This window comes from Sceloporus occidentalis, unplaced genomic scaffold, assembly GCF_023333645.1.
Source record: "Sceloporus occidentalis isolate IW3139 unplaced genomic scaffold, rSceOcc1.0.p SCAF_11, whole genome shotgun sequence".
Classification (NCBI taxonomy): domain Eukaryota; kingdom Metazoa; phylum Chordata; class Lepidosauria; order Squamata; family Phrynosomatidae; genus Sceloporus; species Sceloporus occidentalis.
Genome location: NW_028316991.1, coordinates 18,242,552 through 18,257,477, shown reverse-complemented (window position 1 = coordinate 18,257,477; position 14,926 = coordinate 18,242,552). Strand labels below are relative to the sequence as shown.

Genomic DNA, 14,926 nt, shown 5'->3' with positions numbered 1-14,926 from the left:
CCGATACCCCTTTTCTGTTCCTTATTATGGCTCCATTCATGAGAGCGCTGAATAACTACTGCTAGCAAATAGTCTTAATGAATGACAATAATTCCATGCTGTACAACAAACAGAATAATGCAACAGGTTCCATAATCCACACCCATGTGAGATTCAAAGGGTTAAAATACATTGGGACGAGCAAATCTCACCTGGGACCAGGAATAAAATGTTTTTTTTAAGCCATTGCATCTAGATATTTCATGTCTGGTATAAATTCCTCTTATTACATCACATTACGTACATGTTTTTCCTGACGTTGAAACATCGTTTCCTTCTCCGTTGAAATAAACGGGCGTGACGGTCACCTTATATTCTGTATCTGAGAGCAGAGGCTGGAGAACAATCTCGTTCTGTCTTCCTGGGACCATTTTCTATGAAAATACACAAAAAAGTATCAGTGAATGATCTGCAGATGTTTTTAGTGTTTGCATTATCGCTACGCCTGTAGACGTAAGGAGCCTCATATCTCACAAGGCACAGGAGGACCTCCCAAAAGCACCTTGTCCCTGTAGAGCTGCTGATGGAGACGCGTGGATATGGCTTATGGCTACCCCATAGAACACCATCCATCACCAGCCATGGTCTGCATAAGCCAAACCCTGCATTGGGCCTCTGAAAGCGTTATCTTATTTATTTACTTAGAGCGGAGATGCGCATCTGTAATATGCATGATGACAGCTGCCCCATATGTAAATCTAAGCCGTTCCACATTATACGAAACGTTAGGCCTTATTCAATGCCTTGTAGCATTTGATCCCATCATACTAGCCCGCTGGGCATTTGGCCGGTGTGTCAGTCAGGGGCTGGGTACCATCTTACTGCACAGGGTTATCCACTGGGTAACAGGGACATAACAAGTAGTAAAACACATAATAATTTGGATTTACAGAAGCAAACATGTTTTACACAAGAGGTGAAAGTGCAAATGAGGGCCATCAGCCATAAGGCCCAGTTTGTTCCATGGCAGTAGGATGATTCTAGTATTCTACAGTAGCTACTTATGGTAAGAAGCAGCATTATATAGCGACTATGTATGGTAAATGGCAACATTCTATAGTAGCTATATATATAGTAAATAGAAGCATTCTATGGTAGCTATATATGGTAAAAAGCAGCATTCTATAGTAGCTATATATGGTAAATAGCAGCATTATATAGTAGCTATATAGGGGAATGGCAACATTGTATAGTAGCTATACATAGTAAATAGCAACATTTTATAGTAGCTATTTATGGTAAATAGCAGCATTCTAAAGTAGCTATGTATGCCTTTTTCCATACATGCAGTTGATTGTTTCGAAGACCTGCCACATATCATTCAACATTTCATGCAAAAAAAAGGACATGCTTACCTGTTCTTCACCTCTGTCACCATCAACTGGTACATAGGACACTATATATTGACGTATATTGCCATCTGACATTTGCCATGAAACACGAAAGCTAGATGTAGTTTCGTCGTCTATCAAAAGGTTTCTTATTCCTAAACGGAGGACTGTAAAAGGAAGAAATAAAGAGTCTAACTGTGATCCTGTAAAACGCACATATTGCGTTTATCTGCCTCTGAGTTAGCTTTCCTTTTCTTTATAGAATTTTATATATATATATATATATATATATTTTATTTTTATGTTTGTTTGTTTTTTTTTCTAATATCTATAGATTGAACATGTTAATATTTAAACACCATTGCATAGGTTGATTGAGTGTATAGAATGTAAAATGCAAAATCTGCTTTAAAATGAAGAATACATTTACCTGCACGATATGTGCTTTTAGCATGACCAATCATATACAAAAACACATGAATATAGAAGCATACTGCATATTACAAACATATATTATCATTCTTGGCAAACTTACCTGCTGTAGTCGGTCTTACAGTAGTGGGGGCAGCTGTTGTCAATCTCACTGTAAATGTATTATAACGAGATTACTGAAAAACATAGTCAATGCAATATGCCTTACACACCATCATCAAATTCTGTTCTTCACTGTTTAAATTACACCCATGATCTTCTTTAAAAGACGTGGAATGTTTTATACATTTAAAACATAAGAAAAGGATCTCTGATGCTGTATTATGTGCATATGACTATGAAAGAGTTTTTTTTTTGTTTGTTTTTTTACTTTTAGAGACCCAAATGCAGACTTTTTGAGACATCATTTAATATATCATCATTTATCATCATTTCATATTTAATATATAGAAAGCTTATAGAAAATAATACAATAATTAACTTCACAATTGGATTAATTCCAGCTCCCCTCTGCCAAACTATTTTAAGAATTTTTTAAAGGGTTGGGGGGGGAACTGTTTTTTTTATTAGAAAGTCGGAAGTCGTGCCAAGAGTCAGGCATGATTCAGATAAGTTTTAAAGCTCTGATTTATAGATGTGTGATAACTTTTGTAACACCTATTCCATTTATGGAAATTAGCCTGAATATTTGTGGGATTTCTGATAAAATTATCTTTTTTTTTTAATTGAAAAGAACTGTACAGAGCCAAAGATTCTACAAGGCTGGCAAGACATGTTTCAATACTTCCACCTTTTTGGAGAATAATGGAATGCGCACACCTACTACATTTAATGTACTATCATTACCCCGCCCATTTTCAAATGTCTCCACCCACTTTTGGTCACACCCTGCCTATTCTGCATGTGGCCTGTCTAGTAGGTCTACAAACAATATAAATTGAGGGAAAACAAGTAAATGCCAGTATTTACTCCTCAACCCCAGATTGTGAATGCGTCCCTGAGTTCAAACCGACATGTCTCCTACATTATTATGAGGCTTCACTTAGAATATTTAGCTTATGTTTAAGTAAATAAAATGAATGAAATGTATTCCTTACGTGTTGTAGCTACAGCAGCCAAAGCATCACTTTCTGATTCATCGCTAAATATCGCAGACAGAGAAACTTCATACTCTGTGCTGTGTGTCAAACCGTCGATCAGATAGGAGTAGACATCGCTATTCAGGACGATCTGCATAAAACATAAAAACTCCAGTTCAGTCTTCCTTTAAATAAGATTCAGAAGGAATATTTAGACTATAAACCCAACCCTAGTTTGTCCTTCGTAATAATAATTAATACAGCAAGGCAAATTCTTCATCTAATACCCTCATCTTCATCTAATATACTGGAATAAATTGTAATGATTTATATTCATGGTCCTGTATGGGGGTAACAGGTATTGTGGAGATTCTGTATGATAATTACCTCTTCCGATTTGCCACCGCTTAGTGGAGTCCATGTAAGTCTGTACATGACAATATCTGGGGAGAAGGATTTCCAGTAGGCCTTGAAGCTGCGTGTGGTTATATCTCTGACTTCTAGGTCCCGGGGAGCTGGTACTTTCTCTGTGTTGAAGTCATACACATAGTGTTAATAATTTACAATGAATAGATACATCATTTCCATTTGTATGTATGAAATGTAATTTCTTATTTCCGGAATTCAGCTTTAAGAATTCATAATTCATTCTGAAAATGTATAAAAAACAAGGTTGACCTTGTGCTTCATGAGTTTCCATGATGAACATATTAACATTCTGTAGTTTCCCCTCCCCCCCATATAAATACTGGGGATGCCTCTAGGCACCATGGCTTAAAACTGGAAGACCCCATTAAGACTTACTAGTGGTAAAGGTTCCAGTGAGAGGCTCAGATTGTCCATCATCAAAAATAGAGAAAATAGCCACAGTGTATTCAGTGAGAGATGAAAGCGTCTTCAAATTGTATGTTGATATTCGGTCAACTTCCACCTGATAATGAAATATAAACGTTACGTAAGTTAAGATGTTGACATTCTACGGGTTCCCAAAGTCTGTGCTCAGGTTTAGCATCAGGATTCCTTGACAAGCTTAGATCTTGACAGGGCCGTGTACAGCAAACTAATCTTACATGGAAAGATCTGGGTAAAGTTTACTGAACTTTGAGAGTTTTTTTATGCAGCCTTCTTGAGGAATTAAATCATTTCTGGTTGGTGGACATGACATTGGACAGAGCTGCTGGATGTTTTTTTGCTAGGTACAAAAATGGAATATCCTAGAGTTTTTGACATGGAGGTCTCTTTCTCCAGCTCCTTATCGGAGCTGGAAGGGGGTGGAATTGGGTTAGGAGGTCAGGGTCTCCAGCACACAACAGGGTGGTTACCCTCTATCAGAATCAGCCATGGATGGGGCAGAACCTAGCAGAGAGTTGTAGGATCCAAACACCATTCCCTTCATTTATAATGCTTCAAAGCATTGATCTGAAGGTCCTATAAGCAGCCTTTGGTGCAATTTCTGATACGAGAAGAAAAATGAAATAAAAATCTAAAATAACAAACTATTTAGTGGTCAATAAATACTGTTTCCCATACAATGTACACAGTCTATTGGGCAAAAATGGCAACGCCATTAAAAAAAAATGTCAGATTAGAAAGAAAAATATATTTTTGTTCACTCACTTCATTCATGTCTGTGCCACCGGTCTTCACGTACATGATCCGATAGCCTTTGACTCTTTTGTTGGAGTGGTCCCAGGAGACGGTGGCTGTGCTGTGTCCTATATCTGAAAATCGGATGTTTCTCGGCGGGCTTAACGGTACTGCAGAATGAAACATAAATATTATTCAGCTGTTACTTTTTTATTTTCACTTGGTGACTTTTTGTCCACATGCCAAATGAAACAGAGATAGAACGGGGCGATTGTGAATGCAATAATCTGGTTGTCCAAAAACAGGAGCATTTTCTCAACTATTTTACTATTGAATCTGTGAAACGATCGTTAACTAAAAACTTTGAACTATTTTTACTCCGCTATCAGAAAACCCGGGGGGTTTTATTTCTTCAGTGCAGATACTAAGTATGCCAGAATATGGCTTCTTTTCTACGCATCCCCTGATGTTACTGATTACTTTTACCGCAAAGGGGGTGCCACTTAGACCCGTGCCTATGCCCGAATTAACCTCTGGGTAGGAGGCCAGCTTATTTTCTTTTTGTTACCTTTCAGCATTGTGTAGGCTTATTTTTCCAATTTAATGTCCAATGTGCCATGTGCAGTCACTTATGTCCCTAAAATGAACCAATAATGGCCCTGATGAAAATGCACCGTACTGGGACATAGATTAATAACCTGGCAGATTTACTCAAACAAGAAACTTCTATGTATCTCCTCCGTCTCATGAATGTCGGTTCAGGCTTTGTAGGTGGGAAACAGAAGGACCGCTCTAGTGTGGGTCTTCTGGAATGCTGGAGCTCAGTTGTTGGCGCATGCTCTTAGACAAGGGACTATGTTGTGTGTGTGTTGTGATTTGGAACAATACATCTCTACATACATGTTGTTTCCTGTCCTGTGAGTGGGTCGCTGGCTTCTTCTCCAAACATTGCATAGACCGTCACTGTGTATTCTGTATTAGGAGTTAGTCCATCCAGTTCCACATCTGTGGTGGATCCACCAACCTTCATCTGAAATACACAACATTTTTTCCAGTTCACGTGTCCTCTCTCATACGTCACAAAACTCACACCTCTTCACCTAGAGTCATTTTTATTGTCATTTTCACTGTCGAGCTTCCCGTGCATAGATATTTTAGAAAAATAATTTATCCGCACAGTAAAATCTTTTGTCTTCAATTAGTAGGAATAAAGTGTGGCATCTCTAGATTTATTTGGGACCACTAAGCACTCCAGTTACAAAATATAAAAGCATCTCTTAATTACCAATAACAGAAATTAGTAAAATGCAATGCACGAGGCTCCATGAGGAGGGGTTAAATGGAAGAAAAAAAAATAACATGATGTTGTTATTTAAATTAAACCAACAGATAAAGAGGTTTTATTCAACTGAACTCTTTTGAGACGTCATCATCAAACGGACATCACACTAATTTAATTATGCTGGCCAGGGGTAAGGTGAAAATATTTGGGGCACTGGAAAAGTTAGGTGGTAACGAACCAAAATGTGTTTCTGGGACGTTTTCCATATGCTCTGTCATCCAGGTCCCTCAAACTCAAAGTTGCCAATTTCTAGAAGTATCAGGATTATATTACATGCTGAGAAAGTGTGTGACGTGGAAATATAAAATAAAGGGGAGTGCGTTTGGTGATATCCTTAGCTGACCAATGTACTCAGATGACAGTCACCACTTGGCATTATAAGGGTTAAAGAAATTTGACCCCACCAAAAAAGTACGTTGCTATCTACTTTTTATTTAAGTGGTATTTTCACATGAGGCAAACTGGGAGAGTTTCAGTACTCAGCCAACACATCTTTAAGGAACTTACTTCTTTCTCATCGGCAGTAAGTCCCTCTGTAAGGGGGGCATATAGAACCATATAGCCACTAGCCCCAGCAACGCCAACCCATTTTGCTCTCATACTCCTATGGGTCACATCGTACAGCTCGAGATCTGATGCCATTGGCAAAGCCACTGAAAGAGGGAGATGGATGATTAAACCTAAACTCTTCTAGACTGCACTCGGTACCAAATTGCCATACGTTAAGCAATAATACAGGAATGAAGAAAATGTAGAATTACTTTTTTTAAGAGCTGCTCATATTGGTCTTCGATTACGTATTACAATTAATTTTCATAAACTAGCACAACCACAGACAGTGAGAGTTGGAAGAGCCAACCCATTTCAACCCAAAATCATATCGAGAAATACTTTGGTGCACTTCTGTAAATCTCCTTTAGGATCGCATTCAGTGTGCTTTAGCGCCCACCTCAATAATGATCCACTGAAATTAAATACATTAAATATCCAGCAAACTACAAATAACTTGTTGAATTTTGGTGCGTTAAAGATTAACAACAACAAAAAAGAAACATTTGGAACAATACAAGACCATTCAGCCTGACATTTTTTTCCTGCTAGGAAAACCTTAAACCTTGTTTTGTTCTCGCTCTTGCTTTATGTTCAGTAAAGTGTTACGCCGATGCCCTGAATGTCTAAACTCTTTCATGGTATATTAACCTCTACCACTACTGCTTGAAGGATGTTCCATTGATCTACCACTCTCTCAGTGAAATCGTACACACACTACATCTAAGCTAATTGCCCTCTAGTTTTAGACTATTAAGTATTGTCCTAATGTTTCTCCTTCTTTAAAAGGTACATTGGTGGGCTTTTCGTTATATTGACCCTGCCCAATATCAGACTCCATGCAGGATTTAAGTCCAAAATCCACTAAACCAACCAATATAATACACTCTGAAGTAATCCCACATCTGTTACGTAGATATTATACTTCACGAACATGATATGAGCTCAGTCTCTTCATTATGGCACGGTCTTACGTTGTAATGGTCAAGCAATCAAGTCTATGGAAAGTTATTACTTTACTCACATGTGGTTTCTGAGCCACGTAAGCCTTCACTGGCGACATTAGAATATACAGCAAATACGGCTATCTGATATTCTGTTAAAGACATCAAGTTCTTTAGGACGGTTGTAGATACACTTCCATCAACCACAACCTGCACAGAAGAACAGAAGAAATCCACAGGTTACACATAGCAGTTGTGATTCTATGTAATAAATTTGCCTTTTGCATTTATTATAATGTATGTGTTGGATTGAGTGATATGAAATATTAAACTTAGTGGTCAAAGTCCATTTTGAGGGCAATACTGTTCTGTGTTCTCAGGTTCTCCACTGTGGAATCATCATGTTGCCTGCGAGAGTGTGATTTCTTGGCCATTAAAAGCCATGGCCAGCTCATGAAAATCCTACACATTTCTTTAGAATTTTGGAATCGCATGTAGGCCTTTTTATGCACCATATTCCTCTATGTAGGTGTCCATCTCCATTAGGCTCCTAGAATGCATGGGGCACAATGAAATCATGCCCTACAATAGCTATAGCCTAGTTGGGTTTAGTGGCCATGGAATGGAAGGTTGAGAATACTCAAACTGAGCCAGGCTTTCATACTTCAGCATTTAGTAATTTCGTTAGATGCTGTTGGGACTATGGATTGGACAGTCACCAATAAAACCACAAATTAAATGGTTAAAACTATGTAAGGAGGAGGTTTGCACACAAGTGAATGCAATGGTTTTTGGCTTATAACTTTACCTCTTCAGGTTGCCCTCCTTTAGTGGGATAATAGACCACTCTGTATTTCTCTACGTCCCCTGGTGCATGTGTCCAGGTAACACGGAATCCTCTGGCTGTTACCTCTGAGGTGACCAGTTCAGAGGGAGATCCAATGGTGACAACTGGTGTTCCTGTAAACGAGAACATCAATTGAAAATGAACCACATATCTACTTAACTTGTTTATAATGGCGATAGTGAAGCTAAACTGAGTTGTAAACAAACAGAATGCCCGTTACTCAACTGAATCCTCATTACTTGGCTAACCCCATAGACAAAAATTGGGACATTCCAACTCTTGATGACTTCATCTAAGGTGAGAATTCCAAGCCGGAAACACTTAAGGAACGAATAAGTACGCAGAATAAATTCTCATAGTAGCTCCACGCTATTACCGGTATTTCAATGTCTACCCACTTTGTTTAGCAATTCACAAATATTTGGTTCAAAAGTAAGTATTTTACCTTAAGGAAACTGAGGTCTAGCTTTATCTTACCAGCTTCAGGCCCCCTCACACTTACAAAGGCTGCCTGAAGCAATCAACTACAATCAGCAACTTAACAACCGGGAGGAAGACTCATAAATATTCTGAAAACAGGAAGTAAAGATGGCGGCTCTCATGGAGTAGATGCATAACAATTGTAGAAACACAGGATTTGTGAAAACTGACGTATGTGCTTTAAGCATATTTCATACAAAACCACAACTCTCTAATTATAACCCTAAAATCCAACCCTTAGTTAAGCAAAAACACCTTGCTTTGAAAGGGAAAAGTAATAAAAATGTGGCTACCATATCAGTCTACACTTTAGATAATTATGATCTATTGAATGTACTCGTTGCCAATGAAATGACTACCCATTGCTCTGGCGTGTTGTTTGATTAAAATCTATGGCCTAGGGAAATAAAACATGCACACCCAGACACGTACCCCTGACCTAAAATAATCTTTAGAGCATAAATCATCAGGAATTTATTTTCATTATATTTATTACAGGGCATTTGCAGTTTCTGCCAACTATCTGACGTTTAGCTATGTGCTCACCTTTAATTTCACTTTCTTGCTCTTCCACCCGTGTGCACACGGTTTTTGTCAGTCCGTTAACGATCGAGTCCATAACATTGAAATCAGCAACATTGTATACGTGGGTGCTGTCTGGCTCAGAGGCAATCTCCTTCAGTTCATTGAGGTCAGCGTTTTTCACACCTAGACACGTGAAGTGCAAAAATTTGAATTTTTTTTTTTTTTTATCAGAACCTGATAATGAATCTTTTTCTTAAAAAAAAAAAAAAAAAAAAGGTTCATCGTTCTAATGTAATGTAATGTTTTTTTTCAGATATTTTTAGGAATTAAACTTGATTGAAAATATTTTTGTTATTAATTTTATTCTATAAATAATCTAATAACACATGATACACTCAAGCCTCAAGGAGCTATTTAATATTATTTTACAAAATATTCATGTTAATTTATGATTAAATAAAAAGTATTTAAAAAGTGAGCTGTGTAATGTATTAAATGGACCATTGAGCTTAAGATGTTTCTGTAGAATGCTCAGATGTGAATGTTTTGTAATGTTCCTCAGAGCTCACCAATTGCAAAAAGTTCGATTCCAGCATCCTTCAGACTTTTGGCAGGTGGGATAACATCATCTTGTGACTTTCCATCAGTGATTAAAATGCCAACCTTTGGAATTCCTGATCTGGCTCCTGATTCTTCTTTGAAGCTGTTCTCCAGAATATAAGTCAAAGCGAGCCCTACGGGAAAGAACGGAAACATGGAAATATTTAAATCAATTTTATTTGCCAGAAAAAAAAACTGTCTGGTACAAGAAGCAGTAACTTTTCAGTACTATCCATGTTCTTGGATTATTAGATAGTAAACCTGGAACCTAGGGCCATTCTTGTGGCTTACTACCTAACATCACTAAAAGGAAAATAGGAGGAGAGAAAACATCTCTAACCCTAATATTACACAAAGTCCATTTTTTTATATTAAGCCGCACTAGATGATGTCAGTTCAATGCTGAATGACACAGAAGAGAACAATGACGTTTTTTATAGATATTGCTAAGCCTTTCACTAATAAGTAAAGGTGTTTCAGCCAGATAAAGCAAGATCTTTATAGAAGACTAAGAGCCGATCACATACAAGAAGGAAAACCTTGATAATAAAACGCTATAATGAGAAGCTCACAATGATGTCAAGCCCCTGAGCATCCTGCGTTGTGTATCCTAAATGTTCTGCTGTCCCATAATTCTTTATATAATGTAATGAAAAAAATAATTCTTACAAGGAAATCTGAATTTATTTACAGTCAGCTATTTTGCTATGCTGTTTTATATACTCTGGTAAAAGGAAAGGACACTTTAAGAATATTTTAAACTTAGCCCTATATGTGCTTCATTGCTCAGGACCACTCGGCTAAACGCTATACTGTTTTTTCTGCAGGTATGAAAGAAACCATGATCCGTTCTGAGCAATAATAACTAGAAACTATTGAGATTCTCTTTGTAGAACAATGACTTAAAATGCTAGGATGTATGTATAAATTCAGGGGCAAAATATCAAAAGTGAAGGGATCAGTAGAAACATTGTGCCATTGTTGTTGTGCCATTGTTGTGGCACCTTTACCTTTATGCACCAGAATGGTTCTTCATACATAGCCTCTGATAAGCCTAAATATTCTAAGAGATCACCTGTTAATGTGTTTCCTCCTTTGTATGGCAGGTTTCTGACAGCATCTATGACGGCCTCCTTTGTGTTATAAGTATTCAGATTCCACTCAATTCTAGGGTCCCCGCTGTATTGTGCCAGACCTGACAAGAGAACACAGTATTATACAAAGTATTAATTATATCTATATACATAACACATATTTTCATTGTATATATATATATATATATATATATATATATATATATATATATATATATGTATGTAGATATAACTATCACTCAGAATATGTAGGAATTATCGGATATGCATATCTGTCAGTAAAAAAATAATTCTCAGAAATATATAGTGACTTTTAAGCCAAGAAAAAATGTATATACTCTAAAGTGTAGATGTAATAAAGTACAGCTATTTTTTTCACAGTAAAACCAAAACAACTCACTACCATATGAGTGGCCACTTGAGAGTTTCGGATGAGGGCATGCAAGTTAAATGGAAACTTGTGTGCACTTGCCTGAATCGCACAAAATCATTTAAAAAAATTAAGCCTATCCTACAAAAAATATATTAAGGATATATAAGGATGTTTTTATTATGTTTAACCCCGTATCCACCAGACATGTTATGGATGGAAGGGTGGTTTAGTTGGGGCTTGTACCAGCAAGTTTAATTTATGTCCAATCCATGCCTACAAGGTGGAGAAATAGGGGGTGATCGTCACACTTAGTTAATAATGGTCCTGACGATCTGAATTTCCTTGTAATATTTATTTATTTAGTTATTACTGTGTTATTAATGTAGACACTGCATTTTAAATCTGCCAGCGCCACTATATAGATATATGCGGTATATGTGGCTGTAAAATGTTTTATCAGCAATAGTGGAATGTTAAACATATATATATATATATATAATAATTATGAATTATATTAGCAAAAAAAACCTTAAAATCCAAATTTGAGACGTCATCATCCAAATTAATCTCAAATAACAACAAATACACGTGAAGTTACCTATTCTTGTTTTATCGGTGGCAACATCAAACGCAGCAACCAGATTCTCCAAGAAAAGCCGAACAAGCCTGAAGTTGAGTCTACCAATACTCCACGAGCCGTCTACTAGAATCACAATGTCGGCAACTGCTGGCGTTTTACAGGAAAAATAATTTTCTAAAAGTGAAAATAAGAGAATATTGCAGTGGTTTCCACTATAAGTGCCGGAACAATGAACAATGCACTTTTGCATTCTTCCTGCACATAAAGGGTTAAAGCAAGTTCCAGAACAGCAACAAATGGGGAAAAAAAAAGTCATATTATTTATAATTGTGTCAATGATATCTGTTGTGCAGATGGAATGTCTCAGGAACCAACAATGCAGATTATAAAATTTACTTTATTATTATTTAAAATTATTATGTTTTAGTTTTTGCTGTTCCATGTAGCTGTAGAAAAAAGATATGATTAAATATATGACAAAATATATAAAAAAATGCTTATTAATGCAGTAATAAGGCTTAGTGGATTGTCTTATCTGGAATCAATTTCTACATACGAGGACCGATGATGTGCCAGCAACCATAAATATTTCTTAAATACCACCAAAATTGCTTACTTAATTTATACACTTCAGTATAAAATGTGCTTTTGTGCAGAATTAGAACAGATTTAGGGATAAAGAAAATAAATCTTAAAAAATACAAATGCAATAAATAATTTAAAGTCATACAGACACAATTTAGTATTTGATATGACCACTGACATCATTATGGGGATGAAAATATTAAAGAATGAATTAAATAATGACGATCTGGAAAATATCACACTTGACACATACATATAAATTTATATTTCCGATTTTTTCTACCAAGTTACCATTAACCATCAACTGTCCTTACTGTAGAAAGACAACTTCCTTTTTTATTCTTTGCATTTCAGCAAATATATTTCATTATTAAAATTAGAATATTCAAACTCTTCATTAGCTGAAAAAAAAAGAAATATAAGCTTGTACAAACATTTATTAAAATAAAAAAAAAATAAAACGAACAACAAAACTGGAACACTTCCAGAGAGTATTTAATAGATCATGAAGGTCTTCTGAGCGGTAAACATAAGCACTGATAAAAATTAATTGATCTTTGCAGGCTTCCGTAGTTGAATTTAATCAAAATTTCAGTTTTCCCTAAAATGGAAATAAGAAGAGTGAGATACTACAATAAATAGACATTTAAATACTCTATGGTACTGTGTAATAAAATACAAATTGCATGTAATAATATTCCTGCATTGCCACACTTTTCTAATTATCAATATATTGAATTTATTATTATTTATTCACAGCACCTTAACGGAGTTCTGCCTCTTCCAGACTGCTAGTTTTTAAGGATCAGTTAAACATTCACCATACTCTCGTTGAATTATTATTTTTGCTAATTTCACTGTAAAAGCAAAAAAATTAAAAATGCATGTATGCCAATACGCTTCTGTATACAAGCGATTGTTCCCCGAATTCACACTTTTGAAGTTTCAATGTACTGTAAAAACTCTAGACAGAGACATTCAGATAAAGACCCAAGGAAGGTCACTTTTGGGATTGGTACCCAGTGTTACATTTACAAAGGCCTGGTACTTTATACACAAGGATGGGAAAGTCAATAAGGGGTTAACAATGCTAGGTTGTTGTTAACTTGTTTTTAGACGCAATTAGCCATTTTGAACATTTTGAGCCATACATCTGTTCTTGTTAAATCTCATCAGTAAGAGATTCTAACAGCCCTGTCCAACGCCTACTGGGCAATAAGGTTCCCTGTTACACCGGTTAAAAGGGACATCAATAATCTTCCCAACTGGTCCATTAACATCATGGAGGTTTCCATCCCTTTAGAAGTGGAGTGTCGAGATATGATGTCATATTCTAATGCCCATTAGAAAGGGCAGTTAGGCTTAGGGCAGCTCCGGAGGTAAATATGTCTATGTGTATTGTGATGGAATTCTATGAAGTCAATAAGAGGTTAAAATGCTAGGTTGTTTTTAAGTTTTTAGACATAATTAGCCACCCATTTTGAGCCATTTTTAAAATGCATGAAATTGGTGTTTATTTAACCTGCGTAGTTGGCTTTTTTGGCATGTGGAACTGCAAAATGTAACATGCAACAGATCTACTTTAATAAAAGTTCCTGCTAACTTTGCAAATACAATGTATTTGTTTAATCTGTGCCCGTGACTGTGTACCATATTCGTTCATCCAGTAGCCAATATTTGTGATACAAAGCTTTTTCCCTGCTTTTTGGAAATCGGGATTGGTGACATTTTCGTTCTCACGGTAGTTTTAAAGTCCCCTATATTTATTTTTACAATATATTGTTCCTGTATGAGTGAGATTACCCCGTCCTACTTGTGTGTGTTTGGGAAACGCTATACTGGTTTATTATTTTTACTCTTTTGATATTGACTCTACATGACACCTAAAAATGAATAATATTATTTCTGCTTGTAGGGATCTGCCAAAGTACACCACGCAGTATAAGGGAATTTGACCTCAAATAAACGCTTTCGATGGTTCAGTATTTTCTGCATTTGTTTGTATTGGAAAGGGTTGGTTAAGTAGATCTACAAAAAGCTCTTAGCATACCAACATACTTCCCACGTCTGAGAGTCCTTGTTTAGGGGGACAACACCTCTGTAGGACCCTCTTTTTGAATACTGTGATCTCTTAGACCCACCAATAATTCTGAGCTTACTAAAATGAGTGACATCAGTGGAGGAAATGGGACAAGGACACTTAGGACACAACAGAGCTTTCTTTATCCAAGTGGATATGTGGAGCAACACAAGAGTTGACGGACCTGGTTGATTTTGGAGAGGGGGTCAGTCAAGAGTAGAGGTGGAAAAAGAGCGAGCAAGGAGAGGTACAACCAAGGAGAAGTGAATTAGGATAAATGGTCCACCAAGATCCTCTGGGACAAATTCTGCGTAAAACAGCATCGGTATCACCAGCAGTTAGGAAATATTCCCAATATGATGGACCAAAGTAGTTGGAGAGATAAGAATTCCAAATGTTTCATGGTGACCTTCATTCTAGAAACACTCCTTTGTTGAGTAAATTCCTGTGTCTGATTTA

General features: G+C 36.5%; 1 protein-coding gene across 1 annotated transcript in view; it reads right to left on the bottom strand.

Annotated features, from left to right (window-relative positions):
- Nucleotides 1–14,926, bottom strand: part of LOC149305653 (collagen alpha-1(XIV) chain-like) — a 58,618-nt gene that overhangs the window by 29,313 nt on the left and 14,379 nt on the right. Inside the window, exons 5-19 of the mRNA XM_089477274.1 lie at nucleotides 11,821–11,976; nucleotides 10,831–10,950; nucleotides 9,725–9,889; nucleotides 9,177–9,338; nucleotides 8,112–8,263; nucleotides 7,384–7,513; nucleotides 6,318–6,463; nucleotides 5,369–5,498; nucleotides 4,499–4,638; nucleotides 3,686–3,812; nucleotides 3,269–3,408; nucleotides 2,900–3,032; nucleotides 1,906–1,953; nucleotides 1,395–1,561; nucleotides 284–413 (exon numbers count right to left, since the gene is read on the bottom strand). Of these exons, the coding sequence (XP_089333400.1) occupies nucleotides 284–413; nucleotides 1,395–1,561; nucleotides 1,906–1,953; nucleotides 2,900–3,032; nucleotides 3,269–3,408; nucleotides 3,686–3,812; nucleotides 4,499–4,638; nucleotides 5,369–5,498; nucleotides 6,318–6,463; nucleotides 7,384–7,513; nucleotides 8,112–8,263; nucleotides 9,177–9,338; nucleotides 9,725–9,889; nucleotides 10,831–10,950; nucleotides 11,821–11,976 (2,046 nt within the window). The remainder of the gene's footprint in view (nucleotides 1–283; nucleotides 414–1,394; nucleotides 1,562–1,905; nucleotides 1,954–2,899; nucleotides 3,033–3,268; nucleotides 3,409–3,685; nucleotides 3,813–4,498; nucleotides 4,639–5,368; nucleotides 5,499–6,317; nucleotides 6,464–7,383; nucleotides 7,514–8,111; nucleotides 8,264–9,176; nucleotides 9,339–9,724; nucleotides 9,890–10,830; nucleotides 10,951–11,820; nucleotides 11,977–14,926) is intronic.